The sequence below is a fragment of the Ambystoma mexicanum genome, chromosome 2q (genome assembly GCF_040938575.1).
Source record: "Ambystoma mexicanum isolate Mex_15411 chromosome 2q, UKY_AmexF1_1, whole genome shotgun sequence".
NCBI classification, from domain to species: Eukaryota; Metazoa; Chordata; class Amphibia; order Caudata; family Ambystomatidae; genus Ambystoma; species Ambystoma mexicanum.
In genome coordinates this window covers 328,909,920-328,929,412 of record NC_090924.1, presented here as the reverse complement: position 1 = coordinate 328,929,412, position 19,493 = coordinate 328,909,920, and the positions used below count along the sequence as shown (strand labels likewise).

Here is a 19,493-nt window from a genome sequence, read left to right as displayed (position 1 = left end):
AGGCCCATCACATGTACTTTGGCAGTATGATCGTAATATATAATTTTTAATTTTTTGTTTTTTCTAATATCTACTAATGTGGTTTTTGTTTTTTGTACTTACCTTCAACCTCCTCCCTTTCCCCCCTCCTACCTTTCTGTGAACTCATCACGTGATGATTATTTTATTTCATTTGTATTCATTATGCTTTGTACTTGTATATGATTTATGTGTACATTATTAATGGTTAACATATGCCTATTCTGTGAACTCAACCACATGAACGATATACTTATTTTTGACTTAGCTACGTTATCAGCCCTGATTTGAAAAAGACACTGGTGTGTCGAAACACGTGTTATCCATAAAGGGCAAATACATTAAAGAGACTTTACCTTACTAGCATCATTAAGTGTGGCGCAGTCTTCTAAAGTGTGGAGCAATACTGTAACTGTTTTCTCAAGGGGTTGGGGTCCAAAGTTCCCCCTTTTTTCTGCCCCACACTCACTGCGACATTTTTTGAATTGTAAGAAAAACCAGGCGCAAGGAAAGTTTTACAGTTGGCACAAAACTCATCCCCCAAATTGTGGCATAATCTACATTTATGTTAGTTGCCCTGTCCCAGTTTTTAACTTTTTTAATCTGGTCATCCTAATGTTGGCAAGTATGCAGCAGTGGTGGTCTGGCTATGTAACCACCTTTCACACTGTCCCTTATCATACCTGTTGCATGCCACCCCTTCTGGGGTGACATGGTACCTTCTAGTGTGGGTGTCATGGTCAGATGGGGTAACCGTGTGACCATGTTAATAAAAGGGACGAGACACTTCTGGCTTGTCAGCCGATCCAACTCTGACTCCGGTGTTGTCTCTGTAAGGCACCATACTGGTTCAACACCGCGTGCTGTGGGCCCAAGGACAGGGCCCAGCACGAGGACGGTGTCCCTGCTGGGCAACACCGTCCCTTGTGGATACTGTGGCCATGTGAACATGGCTGGCGGTGCGACCCCGGCCTGGGTGACCCCCAGAGCCGGGGGTGCAGTGAGCTGGGAGTCCCCAGCCACGAGGTAAGCTCCGGTGCGAGCAGGGTGCTCCCTGCTCCTTTGCGTGCTGCATGAGCGCAACACGGATGGTCTGTGTCGGGTGCTCCCGACACACTCAGAGGCCAGCCCGGTGATCTGAGGCTGACCCCCAACAATGGCGACGAGGATAACGGGCCCCCGTTCCCCGGTGTATGAAGTGCGGTGTCGGCCGCACGTTCATTGAGACTACATCAGCCGTGTATGGGGCGGCGTGTGTGGGTGGTGATGTCGGCTGCCCCCTCCCCTTTCGTGAGGAGGAAGGTGTCCAGCGGCCCCCACCACAACTGTGAAGATGCGGGTCGTCACCCGTGAAGATAGGGAGAGGTATGATGCCCCTTTCCCCCACCAGGAAGAGGGGAGCTGCCCGGCCCTTCCCCTCCCGCGAGCCACGCAACATGGAACGATTACACACGGCATCCGCTGTAATGGAGAGGTGAGCTGTCCCGCCCCCAGCATGCCCGCCAGTGCCACTGGCAGACGGCCCCAAGGAAAGCGGCATGAGCCGAAGTATCGAGAGCAGGTGAAATAAGAAAGGCTCTGGTGGAGTGAAGGAAAGACCCAGGGCTGCCAAAGCGTTCGAAAAAAACCCCGAAGTCAACGTAGCCCTGCGACGGGCCCGAAACTAACAAAGGGAGGGGACGTGGCCCAAGAGAACCCGGGGCGAGAGACATTTTTTTTTTAAATGGCTGGTTGGGAACAAGGAGAAGAGACCTCTCAGAGCCATAGCGCACGGTGAGGCTGTGTGGGTGTAACAGCTCACCTACCGGCAACAGCAAGAAGGAAGTGGAGGCATGGTGGTGCTGTGCCATGGCACACTCCCCATGGGCCCAGGCCCTCACCTCCAGATGTCATCAGCCCTGATGGCCCACTAACAAGGGGCATCACAGCTTGGCGCAGAGGCCCATCAGTCGCCTGTGAAAGGGGAGAGAAAAGGAAAATGCCTGTGAACCTCCTGATATCTCGGGCTGCTACTGCACATGGCCCCACAAAATCCCGGACCCCCATGGTGATCAAGTTTGCAGGAGATTGCACAAGAGGAAAGAGGTTGTGGCCTGCAGACTCCAGGCAGGGACAACGGTGGGCTTTGCCCACCAAGCAAGAGCAGGCTAATGCCAGGGTGCTGAATGTCGAGTCGCCACCCCAGAACCAAGTGGTGGTGACTCCCAAGAGGAGGAAAGGGGGGTTGCAGCTCTTTGAGTGCTTGCGCGCCCTCCAATGCGACAGAAACTCCTGACAGGGGAGCGGAAGAGGATAAGTGGCCCAGACTCCCGGTCACCAGTGTCCCATCTGCTGACAACAGTTCCTGGAGGGAGCCACGGGTGCCCTGCCACACAGTAGTCCTGCAAGCATCCAGCCCATGTTATCAAGGAGGGTGAGCGTGTCAAGGATGGCAACCCCCACAGCACCTCCCCCATCTGCCATCATGACGGAGCGCTGCCTTCATTGGGCGGGCTGGGGAGGCATCCAAATGAACATATGTGCAGGCAAGAAGGGGTACCCTGAAGAGGGAAGGCAGGATGTCCTGGGGTCCTCACAGCAACAGGGTAGAAGGCCAGGTGAAGGGCGCTGCACCAGTGTCATTGTGCCAGCACCCCGAAAAGGGGGGAAGCGAAAGGAGCAGTCTGTTGTTCGGCCGCCAGTGCACTGCAGCAGGGAGCCTACCCCGCCGATGAACATGACCAGCATGGCCCCGGGAGTGTCCAGAAGCATGTGTACCCACCCCAAACTGTGTGCGTGTCTGTTAGCCGAATATTTCTAGCTAAGGACCAGGCCAATGTGGCTCCTGGGCTTCCCCAGTTGCGGCTTTGCCAGTTTCTGACTGTGGGATGACCGTCCCACACGAACACTGGTGAAGTCATAAACTGGCTTCCTGTAACTCCACGAGTGCGCAAGATGGACATCGACATCCCTGTGAAGACTGGGAGCCTGCAGACACGGGCTTGCTTAAAATGGCCCTGTCGGTGGGCAATGTAATGTGGTACACATCCGTATATGTGGAATGCTTTATGTGGTGCCAGGAGCTCTCATTGGTGCCGTTGATTAACAGTGGAACCACTCACCCAGGTTAATAAAGGGTGTGAAAATTAGTAGAGTGGTGGTATTAGTAGTAGTGTGGACTTGTGCTGTGGTTTTGGGTGTTTTGTTTTGTTGTTATGAAAAAGGAGGAGTGTTGCATGTCACCCCTTCTGGGGGACATGGTACCTTCTAGCGTGGGTGTCATGGTCACATGGGGTAACCATGTGACCATGTTAATAAAAGGGACGAGCCACTTCCGGCTTGTCAGTCGATCCAACTCTTAGTGTTGTTGCTGTAAGGCACCATGCTGGGGGAGGGAGCGGCAGCAGGAGGGGCGCACGCAGTTCGTGGCGCTTCGAGGCATTGGGTTTCGGAGGCGGCAGATGGAGTGCGGGCCCCTGGGGGTTTAGGGTTTGAACGTTGGAGTGCGGTCGGCGTGTTTCGGGTCGGTGGTTGGGCTGTTGAGGAGTGTTGCGCGGGTGGCGGATGCGATTAGTAGTGGCGGGAGTAGCAGAGCTGGGGTCGGGGAGTGAGTTGGTGGGGGGCGTTTGTTTGTGGTAGGGTGGCTGTTGGTGTGGATTGGCTGGGTGTGGTTTGTGGTAGGGTGGCTGGTGGTGCATGTGGTAGTGTGGGTGTCGCTCGGGTTGGTCGCGGTGGGTTGGCGGCAGCGCGCAGTGCCTCGCCTGTAGCGCATGTGTAGGCGTACGGGCTGGGGTCTCGCGGGTCTGCGCGCCGGTCTCCGGGCTCGCTAGGTGGTGTGAGTTTGGGGTGTAGTGTCTGTTGGTGTGGATTGGTGGGGTGTGGTTGTTTGCGGTGGGATTGCGGGTGGCTAGTGTTGGATTGGTGGGGTGTGGTAGTTTGCGGTGGGGTTGCAGGTGGCAGGAGTTGTTTTGGGGTAGTAGTTGTTTGTGGCTGGAGGTTCGTGTGTGGGTGTCGCTTGGGTTAGTCGCGGTGGGTTGGCGGCAGCGCGCGGTGCCTCGCCTGAAGCGCATGTGTAGGCGTACGGGCTGGGGTCTCGCGGGTCTGCGCGCCGGTCTCCGGGCTCACTGGGTGGTGTGAGTTTGGGGTGTAGTGTCTGTTGGTGTGGATTGGTGGGGTGTGGTTGTTTGCGGTGGGGTTGCGGGTGGTTTGTGTGGAAGTGTGGCCTGTGTGTTGATTGGTGTAGGAGGTGCACATCATCCTTTAGGATGGGGAAGCGCCTGCGTGGGTCCGCCCACGCGTTCGTTAATTAAGAAGAAGAAGAAGAAGGCACCATGCTGGTGCAACACTGCATGCTGTGGGCCCAAGGACGGGCCCAGCACGAGGATGGTGCCCCTGCTGGGCAACAGCATGCCTTGTGGATACTGTGGTCATGTGAACATGGCTGGCGGTGCGAACCCGGCCTGGGTGCCCCCACAGCCAGGGCTGCAGTGAGCTGGGAGCCCCCAGCCACGTGGTAAGCTCCGGGGCGAGCGGAGCGCAGCATAGATAGTCTGTGCCTGGTGCTCCCGACACACTCGGAGGCCAGCCCGGTGATCCGAGGCTGGCCCCCAACAATACCAGTGGGCGCTAGGTTAACAATATGAGGATTCTCAAATACGCTGCTGCACTTTCTGTCTGTGAACAGACATAACAAACAGGATAATATATGGCCGGGGAAATAGGTTACAGAGCTAGGAATTAAAACATAGATTGATTTTAATAATGCTTGCTACAGAGTTCTGTGCTGGGGCTGGCCCAATTAGTTGGATATGGTTGGGATGAAGAATATATGGGAGGAGACACTAATGAAAGCTTGCACCTGAAAGCTTGCACCGTAATCAACATAGCAAGCATAGCTGGTCATGTTCATCGGCGGGGTAGGCTCCCTGCTGCAGTGCACTGGCGGCCGAACAACAGACTGCTCCTTTCGCCTCCCCCCTTTTCGGGGTGCTGGCACAATGACACTGGTATGCGCAGAAATGAATGCAGGTTCTTAGAACTCGGCAGTGAACGTGTCTTCTTAGTAGGTCCACAAAGCAGGGGAGTGTTTCGTGTATGTATTTAGTCTGTATTACTACTAGGCGCCGCTGAGCGGCAGTCATGCAACACAAGTAATTTTATTTCCGGTATAGTCACAGAAAGACGGTCTGTGACCCGGAATATAAACAGGCAGTGTGTATGTGAGATAAACTAGTCCCACGTGTGTCTGCGTTCAGCAAGTCAAGAAAGCCATGAGCGGACCAAGGCATATTATCATGAGGCGCAGCAGCGGGGGCATTGGAACTCGAAGCAAGAACAGAGGTGCGAAGTAGGGCCAAAGTCAGAGAAAAGCACTATAGGAACACGTCGGGGAAAATAGCAAACGTACTAGACAGGTTAGTGTAAAAGGCAAACCATTAAACGTGAGCGGCTTTATACATTATATTCTAACCCTTCCTATTATGAAAGAAACAAAACAGACAACCATGTTGCTAATTTCATAGAATTTTATTTTCTCCGCGCTAAAATATTTTTCATTCCAATGCAAGCCATTGGGCACATGTAACAATCGACGTCATGTTTTTTATGGGTATGTTGTATATTTACTGGAAAGATGCGCAGGAGACCTTGAGGTTTAAGGGGATGTTGCTTTATTCGCAATCAACAGCATCTAACAAACTGCAGCTTAACTGAGGTAATATTAAATGGGCAACAGGCCCCGTAACTTGGGTGCAATATGTGAGTCTCTGGTTTTGCTGTAAGGCCTGCAGGCCAGTCCTGTGGAGGAGCTGTCGGGAGCCGATCCTGCTCCGTGCCTTCCTCCAGGCGTCTGCCTCGCGCTTCCCGCAGGAGCAGCATTTCCACTTCAATATCTCGCGAGACCGGAAGGTCTCGCAATATCTCTACACACCTCCCTCTGATAATGCAACACAAGTTATTGCAGAACATAGTCATTGTATCTCACCGGTCTTCTGTGATTGCTTTTCGGCCGGTCATCTCTCTTGATACGGGTATCTTGCTCGTGGTCATCTGCTTGCTCTTGTACGGGTGCATTCGCTTCAACTTCTTCGACTTCTCTTCTGTTTGTTCTCGGCTCTTGTTCTCTCTCTCATCGTCCATTACTTCCTCAGTTTAAGATCTTTCTTGGGTCTTTTCTCTCCCTTGTTTCCTTTCAAACATGGCTACTCTCTCCATGTTCCATGTGCGCCCGTCTTCGGTGCGGACAGAATTGGTTCCTCTGTGAACCACCCTTACGGCTCTGCTGAACCTTGAACCTGTCACTTGATCTTTGGCCGGCAACCGTATTTTGATCCAATCTCCTTCTGTTACCTCTGACCTTTGCCTTCTTCTTCTGTCACTCCACCGTTTCATGTGTGCTTTGCTGTTTTCTATCCTCCACACCACTTCTGACATGTCCACTTCTTCGTCTTCTCTTACTCTGGCCAAATGGCACTAGTGTGGAGGCTGCCCTTCTCCCTCTCAACATGCGAAAAGGGGAGATGTGGGTGATCCCGTTGGGAGTCAGTCTGTGAGTCGCGATGGCCTCCTTCGTCATCTTGAGTGGATCCATCCCCGATGATGTCGCTAATTGGATGGCTCCTTTGATAAACCTGTTGGCCCTCTCCATGAGCCCATTGGCTTGGGGATGATAAAAAGCTGCTTTGTTCTGATGAATGTTGTGCTTCTTCAGGAATAGTTCCATGTCTCTGGATATGAGCTGACTGGGGAGCCCTGCCCTCTGGAATATGGCGGTAAGGACTTCTATTACGGTGGTCGTTGTGCTGTTGGGGACAAACTCAGCTTCGACCCACTTTGATAAGTAATCTACTAGCACTATGCCATAGCAATGTTCAGGTGCCATTGCCTCCAGTGGTCCTATAAAGTCCAGGCCTACGTTTGACCACACCGCTTCGGGGGTTTCTGTGGGAATCATGGGCGCTTGTCTGATTTTTAGGTGCTTGTCACTGTTGAGACACTCATGGCACCTCTCTATCATGGTGCGGATCTCTTGATCCATAGACAGCCACCAGTAGGCTTCCCTCATTCTGTGCCGTGTCATGGTATTCCCCAAATGGCCTGCATGGGCCCTGCACAGGATGGTTTTCCTCATGACTATGGGTGGAATTACTTGGTCGGTCTTCATAACTATACCGTCAATCTCAGAAATTTCATCTGCCACTTTCCAATATGGCCTCAATCCTTCTGGCACTGCTGTTTCATCTGGCCATCCTTCCTTGTCCCATTCTCTGATCCTCGCCATGGTGGGGTCTTTCCCGTCCTCTTCCATCCAATGTCTCTCACTCAGCTCTAAGTAGTCTGGGGCTTTGAGATCTGTGATGGATGCCACGATACACTCTTCTTGCAAGAAGGTGGTGGCATTGTCTTTTCCTTCTGGTAATCTTGACATGCAGTCCGCCTGCGAGTTCTTCCACCCTGAGATATGTTGTACCTCGAATGTGTATTCTTGCATCTTGGCAGCTATGCGTGCTAATCTAGGCGTTCAACACTTTGGTGCCGCCTGGGCTGAGCATATGGATGAGGGGCTTATGATCGGTAACTAACTTGAACTTAGTGCCCCACACGTATGTCCTGAAATGTTCCACGGCCCATGCACACGCCAGCATCTCCTTCTCGATGGTGGAGTAATTCTGTTCGGCTGACGATAAGGCTTTAGAAGCAAAGGCTACCACATGTTCTGTGTCACCCTTTTTTTTGGGTAAGAACGGCTCTTAAACCGTAGGCACTGGCGTCCGTGGCGATGACTGTACTCCAGTCTGGGTTAAACGGTTGCAGGCATGGCACATCCACTATGTGTCGTTTGATGCTTTCTACAGCTTTCTTCTGGGCTTCTTGCCATGTATATTCTGACCCTTTCTTGAGAAGTTCACGGAGTGGCGCTGAGGTTTCTAAGAATTTGGGGATGAATTTGGCATAGTACTCTGCCAACCCGAGGAATGACCTCACCTCATCTTTGTTGGTGGGTTCGGGAGCATTGATTATTGCTTGTATTAAGTTTTGCTTGGGGCTTATTCCTTGCTCTGATATCTTGTACCCCAAATACTCGACTTCATTAGCCTTGAAAACACATTTTTCGTACCTTAATCTTACTCCTGCTTCTTGAAGTTTGGTGAGCACAGTTTTCAATGTGGCGTCATATGTTTGTTCGTTTGCAGCATATACTAGGATGTCATCCTGGAAATAGGACACGTTCTTGACATTCCGTAGTAGGACGTCCATCATGCGCTGAAATGCAGAGGCTGCAGATGATAGGCCAAACAGCATTTTTGTGAATTGATAGGTACCAAACGGAGTGATAAAAGCAATTAGTGGTTTGGATTCCTTATGTAGCTGTATTTGATGGTACGCATTCCTCATGTCTAATTTCGCGAACACTCTGGCCTCGTTCATCATGTGGATTAATTCATTGATGCTTGGCAAAGGGTAACTGTCCGTGATTACTTCTAGGTTTAGACTGTGGAGATCGGTGCATACCCTCAGCTCTTGTGAGTTCTGTTTCTTTATGAGCACGACTAGGCTCAACCACTCAGATGCTTCAATTTTCTCGATCGTACCGTCTTTCTTCATGTTGTTCAATTGATTTCTGAGGGTGTCTCTTGCGGTTGCCGGTACCGGCCTTTGCCCTGTGTTTGATTGGGACTGCGTTGGCCTTAAGTAGTGTTTTGTTGACGAAGCCCTTGATGTGTCCAGGCTCTTCCGAAAATAGCTTGGGTAATCTTCCTTCACTACCAGCGCTCTTCTATACCCGAATGGCAGTACTTGATCCTCTGTGCTGGGGTCCAGCTTGATTTTTAGTTTTGCTTGGTTGTCCCAGCCCAGCACTGCCGGGCCTTCTTGACTGAAGTAGACTCTGGTGGTGGTCTCTCTCCCTTTGAACTCCAATTTGCCTTTGATGTAGCCAAGCAGGTCTACTGACGCACCACCGAACACTGTAGGCCTGGGCCGTGTGCTGAGCACTTGGACTGTCTCTGTGCCAATCATCTCCTTGTACTTTCGCAGAGGTATTATGGTTAGGTTCGAGCCGGAGTAGGCCATGACTCTTGTTTCCAATCCATTGATTTTGATGGCACAGTGAGGCTTCTCTCATCTGGCTTGCGTGCTGCTTACCATTATGATGGTAGGTCTCCCTTCTTCATCCAAGGACGAATCCCTATCCGTATTATGTTCGGCGTTGACACTGGTGATTTTTTTGTTGCGCCATCGGCACACTATGGAGAAATGTCCAATCTTCTTGCACACCGAGCATTCTTTGTCTCTTTTGCCGGGCACTCTTTGTCATACGCTAAGTGTTTCGTGCTGGTGCACTTGTGGCATTTCAACGGTTCTTTTCTCACCCATTTCCCTTCTCTCGAGTCGACGACCGGCCTTTTTCTTTGGGCGGAAGGATACCGTTTGTAGCTCGGCTTGGCTGTGCCCGCTTGCGTATTCTTTCCTCCTGCCCGCTGTCTCCTCCACGGCTCTCGCTATTTCATCCGCTTTCTCTAGTTGCAGTTCTTTCTCCAGTATGAACTTACCTTGCACCTTCCTGCTGTTGGTATTAACCACCAGCATGTCACAGATCAAACTTTCAGCATTGTTTCCAAAGTTGCATAGCGCCGCCAACTCACGCAGCTTGGTCCCGTTGCCGTCTACTGGTTCAGACGCCTCCTTGTTTACGGCTGTAAAATCTTATCCTGTGTAGGACTGTATTCTCCTTACTGGCGAACCGCTTGACGATTCTTCTTACGGCTTCCTTAAATACGTCGTCATTGTCACCTGCTACCGGCTCCGGGGTGAGACTTTCTACCACCCTCTGTCGCTCGACGGCCAGGGCATTTAATAGCATCGCCCTGCGTCTCGCTGCCTAATAGCCTGCACCACCCCAGGCCTCCACATACGTGGTGAATAAGGGTTGCCATTGTGGCCATGGAATGGCTGGCCTATCTGGAGTCTGGAGGAAAGGTGGTGGTGGTGTAGCCCCTTGCATGGCACCGCGCAGATCCGGTGGTGATCCTCGTCGCCAATTATCTAGTATATTTACTGGAAAGATGCACAGGAGACCTTGAGGTTTAAGGGGATGTTGCTTTATTCGCAATCAACAGCATCTAACAAACTGCAGCTTAACTGAGGTAATATTAAATGGGCAACAACCCGTAACTTGGGTGCAATATGTGAGTCTCTGGTTTTGCTGTAAGGCCTGCAGGCCAGTCCTGTGGAGGAGCTGTCAGGAGCTGATCCTGCTCCGTGCCTTCCTCCAGGCGTCTGCCTCGCTCTTCCCGCGGGAGCAGCATTTCCGCTTCGCGAGATCTCGCGAGACTGGGAGGTCTCGCGATATCTCTACATATGTGTTCTTAATTTTATTCTTTTAATAGGCATTAGACGAGTAGTGTTATGGACATAGTGAGCGGTTAAGCGGTAGAGATGAAAACTAGGCATTCCAGCGATCTGTTCAGTGGAAGGGCAAGTTGTGCCCGTGGAGGTGGCTGGATATTATAGCAGAGTGGTGGACATAAGAGTGTTTATAGGGTCTTAGATATGGAGACACACGGGGTATGCTTTGCGTTTTTAGTTATCATTGTGAGTAGGTCTGAAACCATACTCAACTTATTTAAAAAGAATGAGGGTGGCACTGATATTAAAGCACCTAGAAACTGGAAGAAACCAATATGAACAGGCTATATAGATCACTGCAACAAGATTGAACTCTGTTTCAGCTAATTATGGTAGATTTCCCCTTGTATGAATAGATGTATTTTGAAGCACAGTACACTTGTTAGAAGTTGCTATGATTTAAAGGTCACTTAACAGGATAGGAGGTTCTTCCCCCAAGACCTCTTTGGAAAATGTTAGCGAAAAGTGCATTTTAAAATGCATTTGGAAAGTACCATTGATGGCCATTTTCTATCATTAAGTATCCACTTCACAGGGGACGGAGTTGCCAGGATCCAAGATGGTCACACCTGCCACGGTCTCCTGAGAAAAACTCCTAATTCTGCCTGTTTTGATAACACCTCTTTGAGCCATCCACGATGGGGATACAGCTCGTAGACGAGTGTCTGAGTCCTATAATTCAGGTTAATTTACCGAGCCACTTGGGTGCTGGAATATGCGTGCCTCTTGCCCTCAGTCCTGATGCACACATCCAAGAGAGGTCTGTGACCAAGAATTAGTAGTGGCATTATGGGAAACTGGAGATGCACTGCAAGCGGCATGGTGGGAGAAAACAGCCCTGTGGGGAAGTGGCGTGATAGGCAGAAATATGATGCTACGGGCTCAGATGAGGTAATGGTAAAACCCATAGGCCTACTGTAACCTCTGCAGATTGACATCTTCCTCTGGGGAGCACAGGGGTCGTCCGATGATGGATGGTGCTGGTTCTCATCACTCGATGGAGTTTCCAGATCCTGATGTTTCCCTGCCAAAGCCAGAATTTTGTTCAGGTTTACTGTGGCGGGTCTAAATAAGGATTCTGACCAGGGGCCATGTTCTTGAAGGGTTTTATTTAGCTTAGGAAAACTCCTTTCTGACCATATTGCTAAAGGGGACTTCCTTTCCTAACAGACTATACTAAAGGTGCTAGTCTATTGTCAAAATAACAAATCTAGCCCTCCGTTCAAACCCTAGCCTCAAAACTAGAAAAACATAACAAAAAGTTGGACAGTATGTCCTGCCTTCAAAGTTTTTCATCCAGACCTTTCATAGGGTTTCCCGGAATATCTCCTGGTTTAAGGTCCAATGCTTTTCAATACAAAACAGTTTTCCCTGTTGTAAAAGTTCTAAAAAAGTCTCTCGGTTTATAAGTAAAGTCGCAAGTTCTGATAAAGATCCACTCCCAGTTGTCGCAGGTGTATGGATATCTCCTTTATCCTTCTCCACTACATACATTGGTTTCTCCACAATAGGTTCAAGTCTTGATTTCTTGGTTCCACTTGGATTTGTTCCTCACTTGTCTTATTGGGCCCCTTGGTTTACTCTGTCCCCATGTCTCACTTCTCTCTCAGGGGTATTGGTGCTCCCTCTTTATGTATGTCTCTCGTGGAGTTGTGAGCAGTTTGGCTGGTTGCACTATTGGGGTTTTCTTGGACTCCCGTAACCCTTATTATTACTGGTTTCCTTCTATCTCTCTGGGCCTTGATGCCGCTGGTAGCTATTTAGTTCACTCTCTGGTCTTTCCCAGGCCCAACACGTCCTCTGCGTGGTAACGCCTTGTCATAAGGCCAACTCCAATTCACCTTGGCATCGCTGACTCCACACTGCCGAGTGCTTGGTCGGCAGCATCTCGCTTTCTCTCTGATTCCTCTCTGCACCACAGTCAGCTCCGCTGTGCAGTGTGGTCCCGCCTCTCAACGACGTTGGCACGCCAGAGGATTGCCTCTGCGTATTGCTTCAGCTTGTTCTCCATTCAAGGGGAATAGTGCTTTTATTCTCGCTCTGTGACACAAAAGGGGTGTTGATGTTCAACTGACAAGCTCACAGAGAGACCAGAATTGTCTTGAGCCAAACATCCAAAATGCACTTTCAATGTTATTTTTTCAGTCCCACAGTCGAATGTAAGATCACTTTCTTGGATTCCCATATATTCAGAACATGTCTTAGTTGTAGCAAGTTCCTTATGGGAATGTAAGTCTGTATCCCCTTAAGGGTAGTCACTCCCAGTGTGGTCCCGCTTTCCAAATCCCTAGGAAGGGTTTTGCTTAGCGGGCTCACCTCTCTAGCCTCAAAGGGGGTGGGTCCCACCAAGAAAGAAGGTATGTACCCTTCAGATTGGTCCCAGTCCCCTCCCATTAAGCGAAAGGCCCCCTCCCCTTGAGCGACAAGATGGAAGCGACTAAGAAAGTCAACATTTTCTTGTTGTTTTCCTTTTCGATGTTTGACAGAAAAGCAAAAAGGTTGCATGCTCAAAAACCACTTCCTAATCCGGGGATTTGAATCCTTTCTTGGACTCATCCAGGATAAGGGGGAATGGTCTGTCAACAGGCAGAACGTTATCCCCGATAAGTAATATCGAAGACTGACCACAGTCCATTTGATGGCTAGGGCTTCCAATTTGATGGTGCCATAGGCCTTCATAGCTCTAGGAAACAACTCCCTACTAATATATAGGACAGGATGTTGAAGTCGATCATGTTCCTGGGAAAGGACTGCACCCAGACCCACTTTGGAAGCGTCAGTTTGGAGTATAAACTCCCTGTCAAAGCTTCTCTCGTCTTCCTCTCCCCAGATACGTTTTTGAGGTTGTGCATTCTTTAAGTTATCAGTGAGGCTTGTGGCTAGAGTGGAATAATGGGGGATGAATCGCCTATAGTATCTGGTTAAACCTAATCAGAGATGTCGTTTGGTCTTGGTAATGGTGTAGCGTGTACTGCCTTGACTTGTTCAATTTCGGGTTGAATCACCCCATTTCCCATAAAGAATCCCAGATTCTTCACTGCAGACTGGGCCAGATGGCATTTTTTGGGGTTTGCTATTAAACCTGCTTTCCTTAAGGCACGAGTGATCTCGTATAGATGGCGCGTATGCTTGGGCCAGGTGTTGCTGTGCATCACTATATCATCCAAATAGGCCAATGATCTTCAAACTATTTTGGTCTGGGTCCCCTGAGCAAAATGTGGGCAGGCCAGGACCACCCCCAAAAATACCAAATGGACAGTAAGTTCAAATGTCTATGAACTATTGTGCGCTGTCGCCGCACCCTGCTCCCAGTATATTGCCTGGGCTCCCCCACCTGCTCTCATTGTCTGTGGACTCCCTCATCCAGCTCCTAGCCCAGTCCCTGGGATATCCCCACCCTGCTCCCACCACTATCCGATGGCTACTCCCTTACTGCTCCCAGCAAGGTTACTGGGCTTCCCCAACACTTCTCCCAGCAAAGTCCTAGGGCCAGGGGCGCTTGGTGAAAGTGGAGGGGCATACATATTTCCCCCAGATATGCCATGCAACCGAGTGTAGTGAGGGAGCCTGAACCAATCAAAGGGGGTTATTGGTGTTAGGGAGGTTCTCCCCTGGAAATTCTTTTGATATAATGGGTTAAAATGCTGCATTTTAGAGCAGACTTTTTTTTAATTAACCCTGTTTACAACTCTTACCTCCAACCCATAAAGCTTATTAACAAGTCTTTCTAGAACAGGTGTTTGAGCAAGTCTTTCTAGAACAGGTGTTATCATGTGAGGCAGTAGAAGGAAAGAAGAAGCAACATGTGTACAAATCTCTTTGTAGGTGTCAGGGTGGATGTTTACTTATTTAGGCTCACTTGTTTTGCGCCTGCAAATACGGTACTGTTTCAGTATCTGCACACCCACCGTTGGACTGTCAAGCATCTGGCTTTAGACAAGTCACTACCATTTCAATACTGAAAGGGTACGTTCACTGTATTTCGATATTTTAATACAGGTGGTTTGTCCTGGTTGAGGTGTTTGTTTTAATCCTGCAGTGTGTGTCGCCTTTAAGTATTGCAGTGCTGGTGTCTATTCATGTGTGATGTAGGCTTGTTTCAATCCTTCAGTGATGGTCGCTATTCAGTATGTTATTTTTCATGTCATGTTCTGGCTCGGTTATTTGTGGGGCACTTTTACTTATGCCCTCTCTTGTATTGAGGTGCACTTGTTTTAGTCTTGCACCCATTGTCACCTTTCAATTATGAATGCTGGTATCCTGTTTGAGGTGAATTGATTGTAGTCATATAGTTGGTGTCACCATCGCGCATTGCACACGTCTGTCATTACAATAAATGTATTTCTGTCTAGAACTGTAGTGTAATGATAGCTGTATGCAAGTAAATGGTACCGTTATACAAGATATTAATTGCATCCTGAAGACCAGATTTCATTTTTAGATTCCAGACCCCCTGCCCAAAATTTCATTTTAGAGAGAATGCAGCAGTAACCACCTGCTCCAATCTTAAGTGCCAAAAACCTATGTGGGAGGGCTAGGCAAGATTCTTTTTCTTTCTATTTCAAATGATTAACTAGACGTAATTGGGATGAAACTCTGCTTAATCTCTTACTTTCTTTCCTCTTACATAATGAGTACACAAAGCTAACTGGATGTTTCCTCAAAGTAGTGATCAATAGTTCCATCCAGACTGTACATCTCCATATCTGCTGCAATACCATACACTGTAGTTAGCCTCTAGAGCTCGCTTTGCTCTTTGATCATGATTGCATCATATAGTTGCACCTGTGTTATGGTTCTGGCCTAGCTGTTTTAAGAGCCTTTTAATTATATCTATTGGTTTGTGTCCATTCATGCAGCTAGCCTTTTTACATTTTGCAGACATTCATCCTGGGCTTGCAAAGTCTACTCGCCCACTCAAGTAGATTATATGAAGGCCCAGTACCATTTGCTGGGGATGTTTGAAACGTTTATTTCACATTTGCTTTGGTTGCAGTAAATATCAAATAAAGGTTTCGCTGTGAAGGGGTAGTCTCTGTGTGGCAGTAGTGTACCAAACATAGTGGGTTTGTGGTGACATTCACCATTTTACAGGAAGCTCATTTACATTTTTCATCTGTTGCCATGCATCGGGTGCATTTGTATTAGGTTGGGTAGGTAAACTAAGTTATTCGACTTGCAGATCTAGCAGAATTTTAAAGCATTTGCCAAGCCTGTCTCCTCTCACTAATGTCTTACTTCAGTGGTAGACAAAATCGTGATATTGACACTCATTTTATGTTTTGGGAACAAACCATGTCTGACATTAAAGATATTAGTACAACATTGCTAATCAAATGGGTTGGTTTGCTAATCAATAATATTTTAATTACCAAACTGTGACAATCAATTTTTGCAAACTAATTCATCATTTGAGGTCTAATGTAGAGATGTATTGGGTAGACTGTAGTTTTTCAATAAGCTCATTAATCTTGATCGTGGGATAATGGGATGATTGTCAAAACTCAAGATTGAATTGAGTTTTTGAAAATCAATATAGAACCTCCAGCGTTTCGCAACTAGGACTATGGGGGAGGACCAGGGACTCTCACAGGGTTTAATTATATCTGCCTCCAGCATGGATGTAAGCACTTCCTCTATGATCTTTCTTCGGGCCTCTGGAATTCTGTATAGTTTTAAGTTTACTGTTTGTCCCAGTGGAGTACAGAAAAATTGGGAAAAGTTGTGTATCCGGCCGGGTTCCGCAGAGAAGGCACCTTGGAATTGTGCTAATGGATCGTGGAGGTCTTCCTGCTGTTAACGGGGAAGGTTTTTGGGAACTAATTGTACTTCTTCCTCTTGGTCAGTTGAAGTAGTTTAGGGGGGATTTTTTTTCAAAGATCTTATAGGGGTCATACCATTTGAAAAACATTTTCTTTTCAGAGATTGGTAACAAATCTAAAACAGTCACCTATGGAAAAGGAAAGGGCCATGGCTTGTTTATCAAGTAGAGCCTTCTGGTGTAGCTTCTTCTCATTCTTCCCAGGTTTCCTTGAGCATTTCTAAGACTTGTGGTTCACTTTCATATAATAGTTTGAAGGGGGAATATCCCAAGGATGCCTGGGGTGTGTTTATAACAGCAGAAAGAGCTCAGGGAATCATGACATCCCAATTATGGCCATCAGTGTTTACTTACTTATGGAGGATGCTCTTGAGAGTTTGATTAAATTGCCCTTCAAGCCAATCAGTCTATGCAAAGGTTCTCGAGGTTTTTAATCTGTAGGATTGCCTTCACCTCCTGCATGATTTTGGACATAAAGGTGGTGCCTTGGTCCGTCAGGATCTCTTTAGGGAAAGGAAGGTGAAACTTGGTGGAAACCCTCCGTCATACTGCGTAGTATAGTTCACTATAACTAGAAAGAATTTACTCCGCAATTTAGATGTCTCTAAGAGCCCTACTATGTATATCACGATTCTGGAAAAGGGCACTTTAATAATAGGGAGTGGTGGTAATTGGGTGTGGGGTACTAGAGTAGCTGCTGTTTTCTGACATATGCATGCAGCCACATATCTTTTGACATTCACAAATACCCCAGGCCAGTAGAATGTAGGGACCATCTGGCTTTGGGTTCCCTATTCCCTGGTGAGCGGTGTTGGGTGTGAATGGACCAGCTCTAGGCCTATTCTCTGGGGACGCCTAGGAATTACTAATTGGGTTCTGGGAAGGCCGTCTTTGTCTCTATCCCCTCAATATAACAATCCCTTTTTGATGAAAAAGAAAGGGCTGCCTGACTGCGACCCTGTTCTTCTGAAATTACCCTCCCAAAGGCTTCTGTAAGGACCTGGTAAATCCTTTGGGCAAAAGCTAAGTCAGGTAGAGGGGCAAGATCTTCTGACTCGGCTCTGGCGGGGTAAGCCAAGGAAGCATCAGCTTCCCGGAATTGTATGGATCCTCGTAGGGTCTTTGTTAACTCCTCAACCTCTTGAGGGATGTAAGTTCAGGCCTTTTCTGAAAATGTCTTGTGACACAGCATCTCCCATGTTGTCCTTGTAGGGTCAGGGGTGCAAGCTCCACAGCATGAAAGCAAAAAAATGAACAGCTGCTCAGTATCTAAATGCTCTCTTGAGGCGCAGCAAGTTCAGCCTTTCTCTCTGAGGACCAATTCACATGTGGTGTGAATGAGCCTATGGAATGAGAAGGGTGGGGGGCTCTTTTCCTCATCGGCACAGAAGCAAGTTCTTTGCCCCCTTTCTGCTTCGTAAGTCTATGGCAGAGCGGCTGTGAGCACATAACCTGGCAGAATCGCACACAGCATATAGGCAGTTGGGTCGGACAGGTTGTGCTCACAGCAGGTGCTAGCTTCTGTTTCAGGTTCGGCGGAATAGAATGAAAGGCAAAGGGGAGGCCGAAGAGGAGGTTGGACTAAAGGGGAAAAGTGTCACAACTAACCCCAAGATCCCCTTCACGCTCACCTGAGGAGGATGTGGTGGACGGGTCAGAGTGGCTTGATTTGGTGTCCTCTGATCGCAGCTTCGAGGTTCCCTTCTTGATGAAGAGATGGGGTCTGTTCCGGGAGGTCGCCACTATGCCCTGAGAATGGTAAACAAAGGGGGTCAGAGGCGAACCTCCCGGAAACAGCCCATTTGCAGGGAAAAAGCTGTGCAGTGAAAAAAACCCTACCAATGGCAGCAACAGGTGGACAGGAGTCACAGAGGTCCATTTGTAAACAGTAGACTGTAGACGTTGTGAGCAAGGAGCTGATAAGAAAGCAGGCAGGGAGCGCAGTAGAGAACAAGGTAAGACAAGCAGGAGTGGTAGCGTGGATCAAAAGAACAGCAGGAGGCAGTAAAAGTAGGCAGGATATCCAGGAAGGCAGGGCTGGCGGGATAGAATTGGAACAGAGGAAGAGAAAACTGTGTCGATACCCAAAGAGGAATAATGAGGGTTGCAATGCGAGGAGCCATGTGATAGCAGATTGGAAGATGGTCTGCAAAAAGTATGTTAGCAGGAAAATGTAGCTGAGAAAACGTAGCGGGATGTCAATGGCAGCGCTTCCATTTGGCCCAAGCTTCCATGAATGCATGTTCGTGACAGTATGCCCCGTATTATCGGTAGGAGATCCGGGTTTTCTTGGGTGCAAACGATGGAGCTGTCGGATCAACCGTGAAGCGTTGATGTGTGTGTGTGTGTGTGTAACAGGTTCCCATGAGTTTTCTGCTGCGGAATAACCTTTCCACTGAAACAGCTATTGGAGTCTGTCCTTGCGATACCTAGAATCTAGTATCCCTGCGACCTCGTATTCCACTGATGAATGGTCTTTCCCTTGTATTTGTTGATTTATCTTTCTTGAGTAGGGATCCGGAATATAAGATAGTAACAAAGAGGCATAGAATACAGGCTGGATCCGTTGGAGGCTTTTGGGAAGTGTTAATTTGAATGTAATTGCATTGATTTGTTCCTTGATGGTAAAGGGGCCGATGAATCTCAGAGAACGTTTAGACAGATGTACCCATCTTGGAAGATGTTTAGTAGGTGGTAAAATACTCACCCACTTGTCCTGTTCATTGTTGGTAAATCATCTTATGTTTTATTTTTTTTATTTTTATTTTTTTGTTTTGTTGGTTAAACAAAGTTAAACCTTTAAAATGTCTTCCTTTAAGAAGTCCAAATTAGGTTCAATTCAAGTTTAAATTCTGTAGATAAAGCCCCCCGGACCAGGTCCACCAGTCAATTCAACCTAATTTTGGATGACTTCCACTTCGGGATCCTCACCCTCCTGATCCAATTTCAAGGATTCAACAAACTTTAGTGCATCCAAAGTTCAGCCCACTTTCTCAGCTGTAATAAGTCTTTCCCAGTAGTCTTCTTCAGTCTCCTCCGAGATCTTGCTCATTTAGTTTCCCATGTACATCTGCCGTTTCGATGTCCGGTTCGGGCAGGCTAACATCACATGCCTTATAGATTCCACTTGTTCCTTATTTCTGCAGAATCTGCAGTAGGCTATTGATTTATCAATAAGCCTTCTTCGCCATTTTATTTCTCTGGAGTGCCATATGTTAAATCTACAACGCATGAGCAGATCTCAATAGTGTTGTGAAGGAAATTTCAT

General features: G+C 48.2%; 1 protein-coding gene across 3 annotated transcripts in view; it reads left to right on the top strand.

Moving 5' to 3' along the window:
- The first annotated feature begins 5,199 nt into the window (after window positions 1–5,199).
- The window catches only part of NTHL1 (nth like DNA glycosylase 1), a 275,635-nt gene continuing 261,341 nt past the window's right edge, over window positions 5,200–19,493 (top strand). The window contains exon 1 of one of the 3 annotated variants that reach the window (XM_069647325.1): window positions 5,200–5,337. In XM_069647325.1, the coding sequence (XP_069503426.1) occupies window positions 5,268–5,337 (70 nt within the window). In that variant the 5' untranslated portion in view covers window positions 5,200–5,267. Of the gene's footprint in view, window positions 5,412–19,493 lie in introns of all 3 variants that reach the window. The other 2 variants (XM_069647327.1, XM_069647326.1) reach the window with 2 other exon arrangements.